The sequence below is a fragment of the Glycine soja genome, chromosome 14 (assembly GCF_004193775.1).
Source record: "Glycine soja cultivar W05 chromosome 14, ASM419377v2, whole genome shotgun sequence".
Taxonomy (NCBI): domain Eukaryota; kingdom Viridiplantae; phylum Streptophyta; class Magnoliopsida; order Fabales; family Fabaceae; genus Glycine; species Glycine soja.
This window is the reverse complement of record NC_041015.1, coordinates 44,959,522-44,979,854: the sequence shown is the minus strand read 5'-3', so window position 1 is coordinate 44,979,854 and position 20,333 is coordinate 44,959,522. Positions and strand designations below refer to the sequence as shown.

Genomic DNA, 20,333 nt, shown 5'->3' with positions numbered 1-20,333 from the left:
TTACATTAGTTATCTTTGGGTTATATATTTATTTCATTAAAATTTTATTTTAATACTATATGTTTATTATTTTAATATCATAACTTAGTGCTGATTTATAACTACGAACATGTAGCCTTTGTAAAAAAACAAACTAAGAACGTGTAATTATAAAAAAAACGTTATTTTTAACATTATATTATTTAACATTAGTAAATATTTAATATTTAAACAAAAATAATAAGTATAAAAAATTATCTTAAAAATTAAAACTAATGATTTTTGTTATAATTACATGTTCTTTAGGTTATTTTTTTATTTACCAATTAGCATAATAGTTAATTTTACTAAATATCTATAATTTAATAAACTAACGTAAAAAGTTTTTAGTTAAAATTATAATTTAAAAAATCTGGTGTGGCTATAGCCACACCCTGCCTCAACGTGGATCCGTCCCTGCTCCCAACTCTTCTTTCCCTCGTACTCCATCATTTCTTCTTCTTCTTCCTTCTCTTCATTCTGTCTCCACCCTTATACGCATCTTTCCTTCTTTTCTATTGAGCTTCCAAATATTCTCACGGCTTGCAATCGTAGTTGCACCCTCCAAACACAAACTGCTCCCTTGTCTTTTCATCTGTAAGTATTCAAACCTCTCTCTCTTCACAGGGTGTGATGTCAAGACATGGGGCATGCTGTTTCGTTTTTGTTTTCCTTAACTCACCTTCTTTATTTGTGCTTAGCCTCTTATGTTCATCTGGGTGTTGAAATTTTCAATCAAAAATGTTTCTTTTTTGTGAAGAATTGCTTGGTCTTTAATGGACGCGTTTTAACTTTCCGCATGGAAACTGATAAGGTAACTTCGTCAACACTTGTGTTGATAATTGAAATCCTGATTTCTATGTGTCTAATAGATGGAAATAAACACCTTTTGCATCTCACTTTATTATGTTCAACACTTACAAACGCCACCATATGCCATAGTTCATTGGTGGTTGAATCTTGTTTTCTCTCTGGACAGATCTAGAAAGAAAATTGTTTAGCCTGTGCTTGATTTATATTTTATAAAAACTGATTTTAGTTTCAACTAAAATTTATGTAGTGTTAAATTATTTTAGAAAAATAGTTTTTAAAATCAAAAAGTGAGAAAGGAATAGAACATGCTCTTAATTTCTAGTTCCTGCGAAAAAGTGATTTAGTGATTGATGATGGATATCAGAAGCTTTTTTATTTTCCCTCTTGTACATGATAACATGATCTGCATGATGCACGATATCCCTGAGATATTGGTTTCTTTGTTTTTCCAATTTGTCTTTTGCTTTGAGAGATATTATGCAATTGACTTGCTTGTTTCTATTGGAAGAACCTCTTCTCTTCGCAAATATTTAGCTCTCAAGTAGTAGTCTAGTATCGTAGCTTATTTGGATTGAGTACTAAGAGGAGTTGAGACTGGTCTTTTGCTATATAGCGGAGAAGTTTGAATTTCCGTTGAGTGGTACCCACATTTACTATTCAACAGTGTCTCAAACTAGGGAAAAGAAAAGTAAATTGCACTCATTAGATTTCTTTCTTTGGCTAGCTTCTTTCTAGAAATTAGTTTATTTAATTAAGCAGTTGGATGAGTCCTGTCTGCAATTGTTTTAATAATTGAAGCAGGCACCTACTATATTTAATGTCTGTAACTGTAATTGTCATTTTCCTTGAAATCATTGGCAACAAGTGATTGTAGTCTTGTAATATTTTTTATCAGAAACCTTTTTTTTTTCCTACAGAGAGGAATAGAGATTAAATGCAGAGTTATTTTTAACGGCTTTGGAGGACACTGTGATATGCACTACTAAAAAATGTTTTTTTACGACATGAATTTAAAAACGGGGGTCTCGATACACCATCCTTGTTAAGTAGCGGTGGTTTTTTTGTAATTAACTGAAACTTTTCAAAGACGGGTGTTGTTAGCAGTGTCTTTGAAATTAAAATTTAACGTCGTTTTGTAAAAAACCTGTCCTCCTCGAGAAAAAATATATGTTTGTGCGTTACTCTTTCCCTCTTTCTCTTCGCGTCTGTTAGTCTTCTTAGTATTTTTTATTTTCAATTTGTAATTCCCTCGCATTCATTTCTCCTCGCGTTTGTTCCTCTTCTGTTCCTCTTTCCTCTTTCTCATCGCGTCTTTTCCTCTTTCCTTTTTATCCTCGCGTCTTTTCCTCTTCACCATGTCACCCTGTCTGTTCCTTTCCCCCGCGTTCCATTCCATGGAGAAAGAGCTACACGTTTGGATGGAAGCAGAATCGCGTTTGGATGGAAGTGGTGGCGGAGGGGCTATAGGGACTCACAGAGTACCACGAGAGGGGCTATGGGAAATACAGAAAGCAGTAAGTGCCTCGAAGCCATATGCCAAAGTGACGCGTCATTTTTCCCCGAGGTGTACAACTTGCTCAACCAGTGTTACCATCTCGTCGGAGCTATTCCGCCGCAGAAACAGGTCTTGCACAAGGGACTCGAGCTCACTGTGTCCGTTGGATACGAGTATGTGTTGTATTTTTTAGATCTTACTTTGGAATTTTCAGTTTTAGGTTTTAGTTTAGCTCCGATAAAATGTAGTCATAGCTTCAGATTTTGTTATTCGTGTGCTTGCATATTAAAATCAATGGTTGTTGTTACTGTACTTCACTTTATTCTTGTGAATATTATGCTTCACAATTTTGACGAGGCATATGTGTTGCAGTGGTAAGTAATCAATGGCGGAACACGGCGGAAGGTATAAGATGCTAAATTCTGCCTGAGTTTTTATATGTTCTTGAATGAGGGATGCATGATGAAAGCTGGAAGAAACTAATGAAAATGGGAACATTCATGTAATATATGCAGAGGAAGAAGCAGCGGGAACTCGCCTTCTAATAGATGGAAGGACTTGCTTGCTTCAGGTGAAATGAGTTCATTTTTACCTTAACTATGTTCATTCTTCCAAGTAAAGATGTCTTTTGACTTGTAGGTAACTGGGCGTATTCTACTATGATCTTTGAATTAAGAGGAAGTAAAGGTAGTTTCATGATCCTATATTATATATATAATTGCTGCTCAGATTTTCAGATCACTATAGGTTTAAAGCTTTTTATGTAGGGAAAACAGCACATTGACTAGTTTACACAATCTAGCAGTATAACATGTATTTGCACAATCTGACTTGGTGAGATTTAATGGGAATTTTATTTAGTGTTTGATTTTGGTTTTATATGTTCTAAACTAAACATGAAACAACACGCAGTAGAAAGCAGTGATAGAATTAATTTGTTCTTTTTGGAGTGGATTATCTATCTGTATTTAAAATGATGGAAAGGGTTCAATATGTTAGTGATTTAGATTTTTTTCTTGGGTAGTTGTATGACTGTACTTGTGTCTTAAATATGTCTTTCGGTAATTAATTATGATTTTATCATTGGTAGCAAATGACTCTGCCCACAAAACTAACAAGTATTATATTCAATTTAGTAACATATTTCTTGAAAGACAAGAATGTTTTTCAACTTGTAGGAATTTCATACCGTGATTGAGAAAAGTCCAAGCTTTTGGGAATTGAATTACTCGGAAAGGTAATTTAGCTATTCTTCTTGATCGAACTTATTTGCTTAATTTTAATGTTGTAGTGTTTGATATGAATTTATTATGCATTCTTCGTTGTTAAGGTAAAAATGAGGTAAAGGGATACCCTGCCACCTTTTTTTCTCTGGTTTAATAACTTAAAAGTAATCTGAGCTGTTGTTGAACTATGTGATTTTTCAGTTGGAATCAAAATATAAGGAGTTTGAGAGGATTCCAAGCTCCCAAATTGTTGATTTCCCTGCCAAATTATTGAAGGGAATTGTTGAAGTGAGTTGCTTTCCCTGAATTTCTCATTCTGGTCTTTTCCCTTCTAATGTTAATAATTTATGGGGCATGTTTTACACTGCAGACTCATCTTTCCTCCTGTCCCGACAAAGAAAAAGGAGCTCAAGAAAGACTAGTTGAACCTCTATTGAGTCTTGTTAAGTCTTATGAGGGTGGAAGAGAGAGCCATGCCCATATAATTGTTAAAACTTACAATAATCTTTGATACATTGTTTTTCTGCATTACTATATTTCTAGTAGAACCTCTGTTTAGTTTTCTTTTTTTGCCTGTTCATTCCAATGTACAAATGATTGGTCTATGATGCAACAAAATCTAAACCAGGAACTAAATAGCTCTTTTAATATAAAAGATGTTTTCTTTATCTTTTAGTTTTCTAGAATATTCATGTCCCTTTCCCTTGATGTCTAGGCTGATAATCAGCTTGAAGGAACCATTCCCATATCAAGTGGCAGTAAACCTGGTCTTGATATGCTTCTCAGTACCGAACACTTGTATGTATAACATTTTGCTTGAAGGAACCATTCCCATATTTAAGTTTAACAATATCCAAAAATGAGTCACTAATTACAATTTGATTATTTTTATCCTGATGAATATGAACACTATGGTATGCTGGTATCTATTTTATTTTCCACCTGGTATATATATATATATATATATATATATATATATATATGCTGTTGATTATTTCAATGCTCCATTTTTATCACATAGCTTTTGTCTCTTATCATTTAGAAGAACCTACCGAGTCAAGTAAATCATCAAATGTTGGCTTCATAATTAGAGCAGCAATTGGCGGTGGTTCTTCCCTGCTTGTGTTACTACTCCTCACAGGGGGTTGTGCTTTATGGCTAAAGGAAAAGGCAGAAAAAGCAATCCAACAAAATTACTTGTTTGGTATGATAAATTATATACGTACTTAGCTTCTGCTTTACTAGTTTGTTTAATTAATTTAGTGTTTGTAGCTATTGTTGCAAGAAGTAGCGTTTGAATGTGTATTGAGTTTTTTTTTTCTATTTTTAAGAACCAATCTATTTTGCCATATTGTATACACCCCAGATGGTGAGCCACTTCCAACCAACAAGAGGTATGATGCTGCCAAAATTTTCAGTCACCCTGATATTGTTGCTGAGGAAACATGGTATGTATTTCCTAATATCATCATACTTTGGATTCTTTTAACATTTTCCCTCCATATGCTTACAATTTCTAGAAACCCTTTCTAGAAATCACTTTTTTATGTGGTGCTCTATACATGTAATTGTTATTGCAACATAATTAAATTTACTCTTTCATGGATCTGCTAACAGGTATGGTATTGAGCAAGAGTATAATTATTGCAGAAAGATGTAAATTGACCACTTGGGTGGCCACTTGGTGGGTTTCCTGAACCACAGGTATGGTATTGAGCAAGAGTATGAAATGTTCCCCTTTTTTTAATATATAATATACCATCTAAGCACAAATTCTTTTTTGGTGAAAAATAATCACACATTTTAATGTATTATAAATTTATTAATATTTATAATAATTACCTTAAAATATTAGGGATCATTTTTAATTGATATGTATACTAAATGTTAGTATGTTTTTTTTTTTCTTTTTCTTACTCTACTAAATGTTAACCAAATCATATGAACTTGATTTAATTTTTACAATATTTTCTTTACTTGCTTTGTCGCGTGACCTGTATTTTCTTCACATTAGTATATTTACTGTGTATCAACTATTAATTGTTGTAATTGTGAGAAAGAGTAAAGAAAAGAAGAAATTAAAAAAAACGTTGATAATTTCCAGAATATTTTTGATATAATTCAGAAACTAAAAATTTAAAATTTTTCTTTTTCTTACTATTTTTATATACTAGTATACTATAGTAGTACCACGGTAGCATTAAATTTGTAGGATATTATAATAACCAAACAAATGATTATTACTCATAATTTATACATATGATGGATCTTAAAGCACGAATTCATGGGCTGCTCAAGCATATGTGATGGAAGCGAGACTTGACAAAGGACGGGTCCATTAGTAACTACTATAATGAAGGCAGAGACTCTTTTCAATTTGTTGTTTTAAAATTTTGGTTTAAAATTGCAGGTTCTTGAGGTGCTAGTGGAAGTGGTCCAAGGTGATGCTAGGAACGTGTTGTGTGATGCTGTAGATAGGCACCGTGCATCTGCATTGGTTTTGGGAAGCCACAGCTAAGGAGCTATCAAAAGGTACCTATTAATTAACTATACATTACTTTATTTAATTAGACGTAAATTATGTTTTTATTTTCTATACTTTCGTTTAATCTTATTAATGATAAAATCATAAAAGAGGATAAAAGAACTAATTAAAATTAATAAAAATATGTTTTATTACTATTAAGAATAATTTTAGAAAAAAATATAAATTTAAAATAAATTTACTGTTACCAATTAAATTATTATTAATTTCTTAATTCTTAATTAGGTCTTGAAAAAAAAATCAGAGTGTTAATTAGGTCATGTGCTAGTTGGAAATCCTCAATGCTTAACTTTGTAGACATTGATAAACAAGTTGACTGAGAAGTTTCATGTTTCTAATGCTTGTTGAACAAAGCTAAGAATAATGATTCTAATGATAATGTGGATTTTGTTGTTGGGAATGTGAAACTTATTACCACCAAAGAAGTGTTGGACCAATATTTGGAAGAAGCAAGGAGGGATGGCAAAATTGTAAGTTTTTCTCTTTTTTACTCTATAGGATAGTAAATTTAATAAGGTAATTCTACTTTAGTAATTTTCCTTGATCATGAGAGTTCTCTCTCTTTATTTAATCATAGCTCCCAGTACTATGTTTTTGGATCATTCGTATTGTTATTTGTCTTAAAGGTTTAATAGAAATAAATTTAGAGTTTGTTTGAGATAGTTGTAAAAAATAAATTCTCATGTTACCAAGTCCCAAAACATGGAAACTACTGATAGCAAATAATGTTTTTATTATTTTTTAAATTTAATATTTTTTTTGTCAAAATAACATTCTAAGACGGTGGTTAACTAACGACCGACCGTCTTAGAAAGTTAAATTTTTAAGACGTTGTTTAGCTAACGATCGTCTTAGAAGGTAACGTTTTTCTAAGATGGGTTTTATAGGTCTGTCGTAAACTTTCGACGACGTTAGATTCAAAGACGGTGCTCCACCATCATTGTATGTTATTTTCCATCGTCTTTGTTTATGTTTTTTGTAGTAGTGATGGTTAGTTGTAGAGTGAGAAATACAATTTTTGAGAAATATAATTAGGGTGCAATACAATTACAAACAATCGTGGTGAGTTCTTAATTGATAAAAATCAAATATAAATTGTTTACTTCTTTCTCCTGACATAACCATGTTATGTTATTTAATCACACGATCAAATCCAAATTCATTTTCAACTATTCTGAACTTAAATAAAAATAGGATAATTATAGTTTCCTCCACCGACTTTGTATACACAGTAAGGCCTGAGACTAAAGATATTTTCCATGTATCTTTTTTTTTGCAATTTATGGGGAAAAAGGTGGTTGGAGAGTTTAAAGGGTTGGTTCTTCCCAAATTTGGCATTTGACACACTCAGGCATTAAAATATAGTTGTGTAAATTTAACTTTTTGAAAACTAGAACTCTACGAACATATTTTGGGTAGTCATAAGGAGTGGTTGCCACCCATAACTTAAACTTATCAACTCTAGCCAAAGTCTAAAAAACAAGTCTAATGATTTTCAATGAATTAGTTCATCTCGAAACAATTGTAGCTCAACATTATATTGTAATCTGAACATATAATGTTGAGCTACAATTGTTTCGAGATGAACTAATTCATTGAAAATCATTAGACTTGTTTTTTAGACTTTGGCTAGAGTTGATAAGTTCAAGTTATGGGTGGCAACCACTCCTTATGACTACCAAAAACATGTTCGTAGAGTTCTAGTTTTCAGAAAGTTAAATTTACACGACTATATTTTAATGCCAGTGTGTCAAATGACAAATTTGGGAAGAACCAACCCTTTTAACTCTCCAACCACCTTTTCCCCCATAAATTGCAAAATAAAGATACATGGAGAATAGCTTTAATCACAAGCCTTACTGTGTATACAAAGTCGGTAGGGGAAACTATAATTATCCTATTTTTATTTATGTTCAGAGTAGTTGAAAATGAATTTGGCCTCAATTGCATGCTGCTTTGCCTGGCTTGAAGAAAGTAGCATATCATTTGGACGTCATGTTACCTGATACATAAGCTGTGAGATATTCTTCATGTCAAACCTGATGTGGCCCCATCACTCATCAGGCACTTATGACCACCAGATTATGTGTTCCATTGGCCTCGTTTTTCTTTCCTGGCTGATATGATATTAGTTATTGTCCTATTGAAATTCATTTTTAAGAGAATCACAGGAGAGAATGTGTCTTTTACCTTGCTTATACACATGAGAATATTAATATATTTTTAAGAGCTAAAGTCACAACATAAGAATTTATTCTAAATTTACTTACTTTCAACTAGAGCATAAGAGAATATTCATCAACATTATCCAAAATAAATAATCATACATTTCATCTTTTATTGTTGGCTTAATTAAGTTTTCGTATCTCAAATATAGGTTGTTTTCAAATTATAGACTAATATTCATTTTTTTTCAATTAAGTTCCTAAAATTTTTCAATTTCATCTATTAGTCTTCTTTCGTTAAATGATGATGTGACAGACAAAGTATCATGTCATCATATCTTATCAAAGACACTTCATTGTCACGTCATCACCATCAATGACGTGATAACAATGTGTCATTGGTTGGACATGATGACATGACAATCCGTCTATCACATCATCACTTCACAGAAGGGGACTACTTAACGACATGTAATAAATTGAAACATAAAATTTTTATAGGGACACTACTACTACAAAAGCCACAAACAACGATGGTTGTTAAAGACATTTAAAGACGATTTTGAACCGTCTCTGAAGCCAACGTCGCCGAAAGTCAAGACTTTTGACAAGATTCCTTAAAAAAACTGCCTTAGAAAATGATATCTTTCTAATACGGTTCTTAGCTAAAAATCATCTTAAAAGACTACCCTTCTAAGACAGTTATCTGAAAAATCATCTTAGAATGTCTTTTTTAAAAATACAAAAAATAACAAAAATATTATTGTTAAAAAATTATATAAATATTATTTTCTTATATTTTTTTAAACCAAAAAATTCCATATTTCTTAATCCAGTCATCATTTGTCTCTCAGAATTCACATTCTTGGAATAATTTTTACTTAAACCAAATTAAAAACAAAATACTATCAAATTCAACATGAACAAAGTATCTTGGACAATTTTTAATTCATAACAACACTAACAGGCTTCCAAATGTACTACAACACACACATAATGAAGTAAAGAAGGCATGAAACTTTGTAGAAAGGGGGCAACAAAAAGGCATATCTTAAATATAAATTAAATTCACCAATATGCACAAAACAAATTAATTAACATTTGGTTAAAGCAAAATGTTATTATAAGAATCAAGAGCCAAGTCACTAGTAATCTATTAAATAGCTATTGATTATGTTCCTAGTTACAGTGATTTATAAATACTATAAAAGGAATATTGCAACAAAAAAATATATTTATTTTTCAATATGTTGCGTTGAAACTTTTCTACTAAGAAAAGACACACTACCTCTAGAAGCATTTCACGGAAGGCATAATAGTGGAACAGATGAGAATCACAAAGACTTCCATCTATATCAAAGAGCGCAGCTTCAAGTGAAGCAAGACTGGTGAGAGAACTCAGGTCGCCGACACAAGAAAGTAATGAGTAACAAGTACAAGTTGTATTGCGAATGATAAAGTAGGATATGTGCTAGCTACTGACTACGTAAGGATAAAATAGAAGAAAGCTAAGGGAAGAAGTAATGCGCTGCTTTATTTCTTGCATGAATATCCCTTTTATAGGGATTACAAAAGCTATATAATATTCAAATAAAATATTCTGATATAACATAAAGAATATATAATTCTACGCATGTCCCCTAAGCAGCGACACAATTAACAGAATATCTTGAAAATGGGTCCCTGTGCTCATGCATAGTCTTCTAGATACTTCAGTTTGTTAGTGGCACGTGTGGGTCTGCAAGTTGCTGGTTCAATGGTGCCTGGCGCTGGAGGGATGGTTCCGATATTGCTATCAATTTCCTCCCCCTGAAAACCGACCTTGTCCTTAAGGTCGTAAGCAGCTTGTAACTCACTCCAGTGTTCCCATGTGGCATCTTCGGGAGGCGAACCGTGCCATTGGACCAAGACGAATTGGATGGGAGGAGCAACACTATCATCAAGCTTCCAATCCAGGATGTGCAAGGGATGAATGACAGGGTGGTTATCCCAGCTAGAAGGGGGGAGTGCCTGGCTATCTGTCGGGTCCGTCCCATGGTGAGGTTTAAGCAAGGAAACGAGGAAAACATCGTGTATCTTAGAGGTGGTGGGCAACTGGAGGCGATAAGCAACTGCACCGATGCGCTCCAGAATGCGAAAAGGACCATAGAACCGCTTGGACAACTTAGAATAAGTGTGTTGGAGTGAAGTCTGTCGATAAGGGCATAACTTGACGTATACCCAATCACCTACGTCAAATGTAAGATCCCTGCGGTGGTTATCAGCCATACGTTTCATGAGGGTCTGGTATTTTTGTAAACAACATTGTAGTGTGAGATGAATGTTGTGCCGCGAGGTGAGCAACGTGTCTACTGCCTCCACTGGGGAGTCTCCTGCCGCATAAAAGGGAAATGTCAGGGGAGGTTTGCCAAACATACTTTGAACGGGGAGAAACCTGTGCCACTGTGAACGGAGGAATTATATGACCACTCAGCTAGGGATAAGTACTTGAATCAGTGTCGGGGTTGATCATGAACAAAAGCTCTCAAATATTGTTCCAACACCTTATTAATGGCCTCCGCTTGACCATCGGACTGTGGATGGTACGCCGTACTGAAGTGGAGCTTGGTGCCACTGACCCGGGATAATTCTCACCAGAATGCACTGAGGAAAACAGCATCACGATCTGATACAATACTGCGTGGGAAGCCATGGATTTTGCAGACCAAGTCGAAAAATAAGAGGGCAACCTTGTGGGCCGTATAGTGTGTGGGTAAAGGACCAAAGTGAGTGCCTTTTGAAAAGCGATCAACAACCACCATGATTGCAGTGTACCCGTGTGAAGGTGGAAGGCCAATTATGAAGTCCATGGATAGGTCTACCTAGAGGGACAAAGGTATCGGTAGTGGCTAGAGGAGGTCGGCGGGTTTGCAAGTTTCATATTTAATCTATTGGCATGTTGTGCATTGGGCAACATAACGGCGGATATCGGCACACATATGTGGCCATGAAAAATATTGTTGGATACGATGGAGCATTTTTGTGACTCCCATATGCCTGCCCATAGGTGTTTGGTGAAACTCATCCATGAGTACCTTGGTGAGATCGCGACTGGCGGGTAACTAGATTTTGTTATGGAAGAAAAGTAAGTGTGAGTTGCAAGTAAAACCAGGGTGGTCCTCAGGGCAAGTGGTGACTTAGTGCAGGAGAGTTTGGTAAGCTTCATCGTGCGTCAGTGTTTGCTTCAATTGGTCCAGGAAAAGGTTGTGCGGGATGGATATGATCAGGAGGGAAGAAGTGGGTGCCGGAATTCTGGACAAAGCGTCCGCGACGACAGTAGATGGTCTAGGCTTATATTGGATTGTGTAGTCGAATCCAAGTAGCTTAGAAAGGTAGATTTGCTGCTCTGGAGTTTGTATGACTTGAGTCATAATCTCTTTCAGACTACGATGATCTGTCATGATGACAAAGTGGTGCCCTAACAGGTAGTGACGTCACTTGCGCACGGTTGTGGTTATCGCATGGAGTTCGCGGACGTAAGTTGAAGCCTTCTGTAGCCGTAGGCATAGTTGTTTGCTAAAAAATGCAATTGGACGGGACTGCTGAAGCAAAACGGCTCCTATGGAGGTGCCGGAAGCATCCGTCTCCAAGGTGAAAGGCACTGAAAAATCAGGTGTGGCGAGAACAGGAGCCTGAGTCATCATAATTTTCAGTTGCTCGAATGTGGCTTGTGCTGCTGGGCTCCAAACAAACTTATCCTTGCATAACAGTGCCATTAAGGGGGCGGCAATGGTAGCGTAATTCTTGATGAATTTTTGATAAAATTGTAAGACCCAAGAAGTTGCGAAGATCAGACATAGTGGCGGGTATTGGCCATGCAGTCAAGGCCTGGATCTTGTTTGGGTGGTGCCACCCCTTGTGGGGAGATGATGTGCCCGAGATAGTTCAGACGTTGCTCTGCAAAGATGCGCTTGGAGCGGCGTAAGAAGAAAGAACCAGACATAAGGGTGGAGAATACCTGTTCCAAGTGCTCCAGGTGAGTGCTTCAGGTGGGACTATAGACGAGTATATCGTCAAAGAAGACAGCCGCAATCCGCCGCAAGAACGGCCAGAGAAGATCATTCATGGTGGCCTGGAAAGTAGAGGGGGCATTAAACAACCCGAAAGGCATCACCGTGAACTCATAATGACCCTGATGTGTGCGGAAAGCAATTTTTGGTATATCGTCCTCATGCATACGAATCTGGTGGAAGCCTTGCCGGAGATCCAGCTTTGAAAACCAGGAAGCGTCACCGATTTCGTCTAGTAACCCGTCTATCCTTGGCATGGGAAAATGGTCTTTAACAGTTACGGCATTCAGGACTCTATAATCAACACAACAACGCCAGCTGCCGTCCTTTTTTTTTTACAAGCAGCACCGACGAGGAGAAAGGGTTGTGGCTATGGCAGATCATGTCAGATTGCAACATGATGGCTACCTAACGTTCGAGCTCATTCTTCTGTGAGAATGGGTATCGATATGGTCTAACATTCACAGGGTTGGTGTTTGGGAGAAGGTGGATGCGGTGGGAGATATAGTGGGGAGTGGCAGTTGTTGTGGGTCCTGGAAGAGTGGCTTATAACAGAGAAGAAGCTGGGTTAGGTCAGGGTGGGGGTGAGTTATAGTTGGGGAGGTGTCCAGTGGGTAATGTTGGTTCGGGTTGGGGGTGTGGGTTAGTTGGTATAAAGCCGCGATACCGTGGGTCTGGGCGATCCGCTTTAGTTGTTGGGTCGAAGCGGGGCTCAGGCAAAGAGGAACATCAACATTCAGTGTGATGGGCTGGCCCAAATAAGTGAAACGCATGGTCAGAGAGGCGTAGTCTGTGGTAATGGGGCCAAGGAGCTTCAACCACTGAACTCTAAGAACGATGTCGGCGCCACCAATGGGGAGTTGGTAAAGGTTGATGGAGAAGAAGTGACCCTGAAGAAAGAGAGGGATGCCTGGGCATTTCGTATCGTAGGCTATGGTACTACCATTACCAATCATAACACGCATTGTCGAGGCAGGGATATGGGTCAGGTGAAGGAAGGTGGCAAGTCTAGGCTGAATAAAATTGTGTGTACTACCGTCGTCAACGAGAATCACCACCTAGTGGTGAGCTATTGTGCCATATATGCGGAATGTTTCCGGCGTCGGCATACCTGACAGTGCATTGAGGTTGATGTGGGAGACATCGGGTGGATCGTCAGGAGTAAGGTGTTCAACCACAGGTGGCGAGGAAGGTGGGGCTGAGGTGTCCGGGTTGTCGGTCTCATCATTAGCGATGAGAAGATGGAGGCGGGGACGACACCGGTGACCGACAACCCACTTGTCATCGCAGTGATAACATAGTCCTTTGTCGCGGTGTGTGGCCAGTTCCTTCGGGGATAGTCGTTTGACAGGAGGACGGGGGTTAGTTGGTGGTGGTGGGAAGGAAGGTGCAGGAATGGCGACTGGAGCTGGAGGTCAGACGTAGCGGTGCCGGTCATGGAGTTTCTCCTCTTGGAGCTTGGCTAGAGCAACAGCTTGAAGGAGAGAGTGGGGTTGAAGCGCCTGTACTTCCCGACGTAGTTCTGGATGAAGACCAGAAATGAAGCAGTTGAGCAATGCCGGAGGAGCGAGACCGATGATACGATTTGCTAGCCGTTCGAATTCGGTGAGGTACTCGTTCACGGACCCCCGCTGTTGGAGCTTGAAGAGGGTACCCTGCGGGTCGTCGTAAAACGTTGGGGCAAAACGGGACTCCAAGGCTTGTAACAGCGCCGACCAAGACGAGATGAACCCATTATGGGTCATCCATTGGTACCACGAATGTGCGGGTCCGTCCATATAAAACGAAGCCATCGTGATGTGCTCGTGATTGGGGAGGCCTTGGTAATCGAAGAACTAGCAAATTTTGAAGATCTAACCAATTGGATCCTGGCCATCGAAACGTGGTACGTCCAACTTCATGTGAGGTTTGGGGTTGTAAGGTGTGGGTGAAGGGTGGGGAGGAGGTGGTGGTTGCGAGGAAGAGTGACGGTAAGCGCTGCTAGATGTTCCAGCATAGTGTCCATTTCGTGGTTATGGAGGATTGGGATTGAGCGAGGGCTGCGTGGTTCTGGGTGAGGGTGGCCTGAGCTAGGGTTAACCGTGCTACGGCTTCCTCGAGACGTTCGAGGGTGGTTTGTCGTGTGGTGTGTTCAGGCATGGTGGCCGGAAGAGGTAGGTCGGACCAAAATGCTAGCTACTGACTACGTAAGGATAAAATAGAAGAAAGCTAAGGGAAGAAGTAATGCACTGCTTTATTTCCTGCATGAATATCCCTTTTATAGGGATTACAAAAGCTATATAATATTCAAATATAATATTCTGATACAACAGAAAGAGTATATAATTCTACGTCTGTCCCCTAAGCAGCGACACAACTAACAGAATATCTTCAAAATGGGTCCCTGTGCTCATGCATAGTCTTCTAGATACTTCGATTTGTTAGTGGCACGTGTGGGTCTACAAGTTGTTGGTTCAATGGTGCCTGGCGCTGGAGGGATGGGTCTGATATTGCTATCAATATGCCTAAATGCTAAAATTCCTATCACAAAGCATGTCAAGAACCCAGTAGCCAACTATACCTTAACATAACTTAATATTATAGGAGAAGCTTAGCTAATAGTAATTGGCTCTTTCCACCGGCAGTATATGTATATGACAAATCCAATATTCATGCTTTTTTTCTTGATTTTTTTTAAGGTTTTTCTTGAGGTTCAAAATTATGAACAATCGCAAATAAGGGCTCTTGTTTTAATTTCCAAGACAAGAAAAGGCAACTCAAACACGATATATAATTTTTGGTGCAAAATCCTTCTTGAAACAGATATTTATATAAACTCTAATAGTACCAAACAGAAAAAGAAAAATTGATTACTAGCCACCCGTCAAAGCTAAAATTAACAGCAAGCTGCCAAGTGTTTTGCATACATTTGGGCAGACTCCTTTGTTGACAACAGTTCATCACAGAGAGCCATTCCCTTATCCCCTTCAGTGATAAAAGTCCCCAGCACCTAAGAGATTAAAGGTATAATTACAACAAAGAAAGTTCAAGAGCCACAAAATTAACATTTAGCAAAGTTCAAATAATTTATCACAATCTTAATTTAAAGATTACAAACCTTTATGAAAACCTTTATAATAGGATGCAAAACTTTATGATTAGAATCAAATTTAAAAAAAAAATGAAAAATATAAAACTGATATTAAAAAATGGGAAATATAAAAATTGATATGTATGATAAGTTTATTATTTTTAATGATATGTATGATAAGTTTGTTAATTTTTAAAATAAAAATTATGTATTTTATATTATTATTTAATCATAAATAATCATGTATAATTATTTTAAAATTTAATTAGCATTGTTTTGTATTGGTTAATAATATAATTTTTTAACACTAAAAAGACCAATAAAAATTAAACTCTTAAATAATTATAAAATTAAAATCCAAATGACTAAAAATTTGAAGACTATAATCTTACTTAAGCTTTTTTTAAATATCTTTTAAAAAAAATATTGTATTAAGATATAACATGAAAAGTTAATAAAAAACATAAGCACTTGTCTAATTGTTTGGGAAAGCTTATGAAAATAACTTATGCTATTAGTCATAAGGTACTTTTAGCTGATTTCAATAAGCTCTAGAGATAAATTATGAAAACAACTAATAACTTATATGAAACAATTTAACCTGATTTTTTGTAAAATGCTTATAAAAATAACTTATATATACATAAGTACCAAAACTTGAGCTGTTTATCCAAAAAGATCTTAAGCTGTTTATACTCATTCTGAAACTCATAACATTAATATAGAATGGATATCGTGATGTGAACAAGAATCAATATTCAGTTATCAACTTAGACAAGAAAAAAAAAAAAGAATCAATAGATATTTATATAAACTCTAATAGTACCAAACAGAAAAAGAAAAATTTCCACAGTAATCAAATATATACCTTAATCCAACAGGCATCAAATTTCCTTGTTTTTACTAAAAAATATCACATAATTAGCATAAGCTACTAGCTACCTACAAAAATACATGAGCAGACAGATTCAACATGTATACACTCCATCCAAATCAAGATTTTTATCATTTATATTGATTTTTACAAGAATTGAGGTGAAACATGAAAAATTAGAGCATATGCAGCAATCAAGAGAGCTAAACATTGAGCCAATGACAAATGACATGACATGAATATATTTTATGACAATATAATTGGCCTTTCTGGTTTTGAAAAATCCAACTTCAATCAACAGTTTCTGTTTAAGTGAAATTTATAATCATGAACTGTACAAGAAATGGTAGAAACTATATAACAAATTTAGGCTTCCTTTGAGGACTTGAAAACAGGTAATAACTAAAATGATCAAAGACTTAAAGCTAATGTTGCACTGAGCTGTCTGAACTCTGAACATATTTGTGTGCACATTTTTTTCATATAGAGAGGATGAACACCGTTCATACAAGAGTTGGGATAGCCACACCCAAGCCAGTGGAATTATTAAGTGCCTTTGTCTTTTTTTTCCCTTTCATTTTTTGTGAGCAAAGTTTCACCTCTCTGCCTAAAGCTACATCTTGGCTCCTCTATAAGTTATGCAGAATTTTCAGATCAGTGCCCCTAGTTCCAACTGCAATAATGTTCAATTGCCAAGATTGAACTGGATAGTTTGAAATTTTAACCAAAATTCTTGAGCTTAATAATTTATATAACTTCTTGCCTTAGCGAGCTCTAGGCAAGCGAAGTCCAAACCATACCCATAAAATATATAATTTTTATTGTTAATTTTGAACTCTAGCACGGATTATTTAAATTTGGAGCACAAACATCATATTTCTTGGGTTTTCGAGCCATTTTGCTCTTAATCCTTTTACTAGTAACAGAAAAATCAACTGCAGTAACAATATTTTGATCATAATTATTCTATTCCATCAACACCGTATTCTTGGAAACACATGATTCGATCCTAGGTTTCAAATAACAGTCTTTTCCTCAATTCATTCAGTAATCCACTCCGTTTCTACATCCCTTGATTATCACATAACAGGTGGTAATGCAAATAGAGAGATAAAATAAGAACAAATTTGGCTAATTTGTCATCAAACAAGAAAATCATGTTGATCTTTAGAAGCCACACATATTTTTGCGTACCAATTTGACTTTCTTTTATATATGAATCCAAAAGACCAATCTTCCATATAAACTTTAAATTGACTTCCCACTTTCGGAGACATGTTGTAGAAAATTCTAAATAGATTGAATGGTGTAAAGAAGAGAGCAAATTTTCACATAAGAAACCGTAAAACTTTGCTATCTCCATTATGTTTATTTCATGATAAACAAAGAAAAAGGCAAAGAAACCAGAATTTTCTTCAAAGTTTGCAATAACAGGGAAGTTACGGCGAGTATCAAACAAGGTGACGTAACCATCCTTGTCGGACACCACAAGAATGGGTCCAAATTTTGAAGTCTGTGAGAGAGAAAAATAAATAAATAAGAAAGGATTCAAGATTTTAGTTGCGATGTGCGATCAAAATCATAGTAAATCACAAACAAATTGATAATTGATGTGCATAAGTAGATTATGTTATTAAAACATATAAGAATTAGCAATATCTTTCCATTTTTATTGCTTCTTTTTGTGTGAATCATTAGAATTTCGACATCCTCTGAATTTTTATGCAGTAAGTGCCTTAAACTACTAATTCATGTTGTTTGATGATTTTATTTTATAGATATACAGGCAAGGGATAGAGAGAGAAGTTGAAGCCTGATAGTTCGCGCTCAGTGCGTCAAGCTCGCTTAGCGAGAGAGTGTCTGCTCAATACGAAGAAGTACCTTAGAGAACCTATAGTTAGGCGAGAGGGCGCTTAGCACACAAGGTTCGCTTAGCGCCCAGCCACTTACTAGCGCTCAACACATAGTCGCAGGATTTCAAACTCAAGAAGGTTTTTAAGCAGGAAAAAAAAGGAAAGAAGGAAGGAAGTTCGTTCAGAGATAAGAAGAAGCCCTAAAACTTGAGTTAGAAGGAGGACAATCATTGAGAGCCCACTTTCTTTCCCCACTTCACCTTCATTCCCTATCCCTTCATCTTTTACACCTTTTGTATATTTGAGCCCTTCATGATCATGGAGGGCTAAACACTCCATTGTTGGGGAGTTTTTCACCAAACTCTCTTGATGTAAAAACTCTTACTATCTATTTAATATTATTGTCAGTTTCATTGTTTCTTCTTGTGTTTATTTCCATGTATTTGGTTTGATCATCCATTTATACGTTATGTTAGGGTTTAAGCATTAGGAAATATGGTTAATCCTTAGAATTTGGAAGAGCATCTAAAATGTTTCATTACTAGGGATAGTGTGAAGTAATTTAGTTGAGGTGTACATCTCTATTAATCATGCAGTTCGCTTAGTTTAGTTCTTGAGGGATTAAGAAAGAAACTAGGAGAATTAGGCTCTCTAGTGTGAGAAATCATGGTTAGAGTAATTTCACAGGTGTAGGTGATAACTAGGATAGTATTAAATAGAGAAAAATCACCTTAATTACATCAAGAGAGATTTCTGTAAGGAGTCCCTAGCATAATCAAATCATGCATTCGCCTTTCATCATCAAGCTCAGTGTTTGTTCCTTTTACTCAGTTTTAGTCTAGAGTCACACCATCGTTTAATTTACAACCAAAATGATTTACTTGGGATTTTCCCAATTCATTCATTAATTGCACACAAATTAAATTTGCACTAGTCAAGTATAAACAAAATCCATGTGGAAACGATACTCGGTCTTACCGTTTTAAAATACTACTTCGACGAATTGGTGCACTTGTCAATTAGTTAATAAGTTTTTGGTGTCGTTGTTGAGGATTTTTGCTTTTTGTACTTAGTTGTGCATATTTTAGTTTGGAAGCAACTATTCTTTATTCGTTCATTTTTCTTTTTGTATATACATATTTCTCTTTGTTAATTTAATCCTTTGTCCTAGTTAACTGCTCTATAGTAGCTTGCTTCTTGTTTGCGAGGTAAAACTCCAGCGAAGGACTTAGCTCCATTGAATTTGGAGATTGAAGCAACCTGTATAAGAAACAACGCAACTAGAAAAAGAAGGGAGCTACAAGAAGGGTCAGTTGACCAAGGTGACAGAAGGATTCTATCCTATGAATCATCTTCGTTCGCAACCAACTTAGAGAAGCCAATGTTGCCTACCTTTGAGGCAACTACCATGGCAGAAGACAGACCACTGAGGGTGACCCTTGAAGACTATTCCAGTTCTTCCACACCTCAGTTTTTCACTAGTATTGTTTGGCCAGATGTTCAAGCAGCCAATATTTCATATCCACACTCCCTGATTCAGCTCATCCAAGACAACCTCTTCCATGGCCTACCAAACGAAGACCCCTATGTTCACCTAGCCAATTATATTGAAATATGCAATATGGTGAAGATAGCGGGAGTCCCAGAAGACGCCATAAGACTCAACCTATTCTCTTTCTCGCTAGCCGGTGAAGCCAAGAGAATGAAGTCGAAGACGAATTCGTCCATACGATGTCATTTTTGAACTGCGAAACAACGAAAGAAAATGAATGTTGTGCAGTTTGAGAAAGACAAGTGCAATACCTCGGAAGAGTTCTTTGGAGGTGATGTGGGCGAAGAAAGAGTGGGAGCTTGGAGTTTCCATTGGCATTGAGAGAACGAAGATAATGAAAGGAGAGTTGGGTTAGGAATTTGATTTGTGTTTGAAAGAGTGAAGAAAGAAATATATATTTCATAGTACCAAATGGGCACCATGAGTACCAAAGGGCACTTACTTCTAATAACAATCATTTTAAGACGGTCTTCGTGAAACCGTCGTTGAATGATATTTTCTTTAAAATCGTCTTCGTTGAAAAATCTCGTATTTACAAAATTGTCACCGCCTAATATACTAAGATGGTTCCTAGGGAACCGTGGTCATTTCACCAATGTAGAAAACGCTTTTTATAGTAATGGTAGTTATTTGACAAAATGAATTTTTAGATAATAATCTAAAAACAATCTAT

The 20,333-nt window shown here is 36.3% G+C and overlaps 1 protein-coding gene across 12 annotated transcripts; it reads left to right on the top strand.

Moving 5' to 3' along the window:
• The first annotated feature begins 411 nt into the window (after positions 1-411).
• Positions 412-18,526, top strand: LOC114383305. 12 transcript variants are annotated; one of them, XR_003660470.1, is made up of 13 exons: positions 412-615; positions 2,699-2,731; positions 2,842-2,897; positions 2,966-3,013; positions 3,505-3,563; positions 3,754-3,840; positions 3,923-4,350; positions 4,595-4,756; positions 4,919-5,000; positions 5,170-5,256; positions 5,963-6,084; positions 6,521-6,567; positions 18,034-18,526. XR_003660470.1 is itself a non-coding variant. In XM_028342953.1 (6 exons), the coding sequence occupies exons 1-5, from the start codon at positions 2,187-2,189 to the stop codon at positions 3,824-3,826; spliced, it is 534 nt and encodes a 177-aa protein (XP_028198754.1). In that variant the 5' UTR covers positions 412-2,186; the 3' UTR covers positions 3,827-3,840; positions 3,923-4,220. The 12 variants fall into 12 exon arrangements, 1 of the variants encoding a protein (XP_028198754.1); XR_003660462.1 differs by adding an exon at positions 779-2,499 and having other exon boundaries at positions 2,842-3,013; XR_003660463.1 differs by having other exon boundaries at positions 412-2,499.
• Positions 18,527-20,333: the final 1,807 nt, after the last annotated feature.

Excerpts from the sequence above, each read along its gene's own strand:
- LOC114383305 (XM_028342953.1), top strand. The coding sequence starts at position 2,187 with ATGTCACCCTGTCTGTTCCTTTCCCCCGCGTTCCATTCCATGGAGAAA. Across the intron at positions 2,898-3,504 it reads GAAGGACTTGCTTGCTTCAG|GAATTTCATACCGTGATTGA; the intron begins GTGAAATGAGTT and ends TTCAACTTGTAG. Across the intron at positions 3,564-3,753 it reads GAATTGAATTACTCGGAAAG|TTGGAATCAAAATATAAGGA; the intron begins GTAATTTAGCTA and ends GTGATTTTTCAG.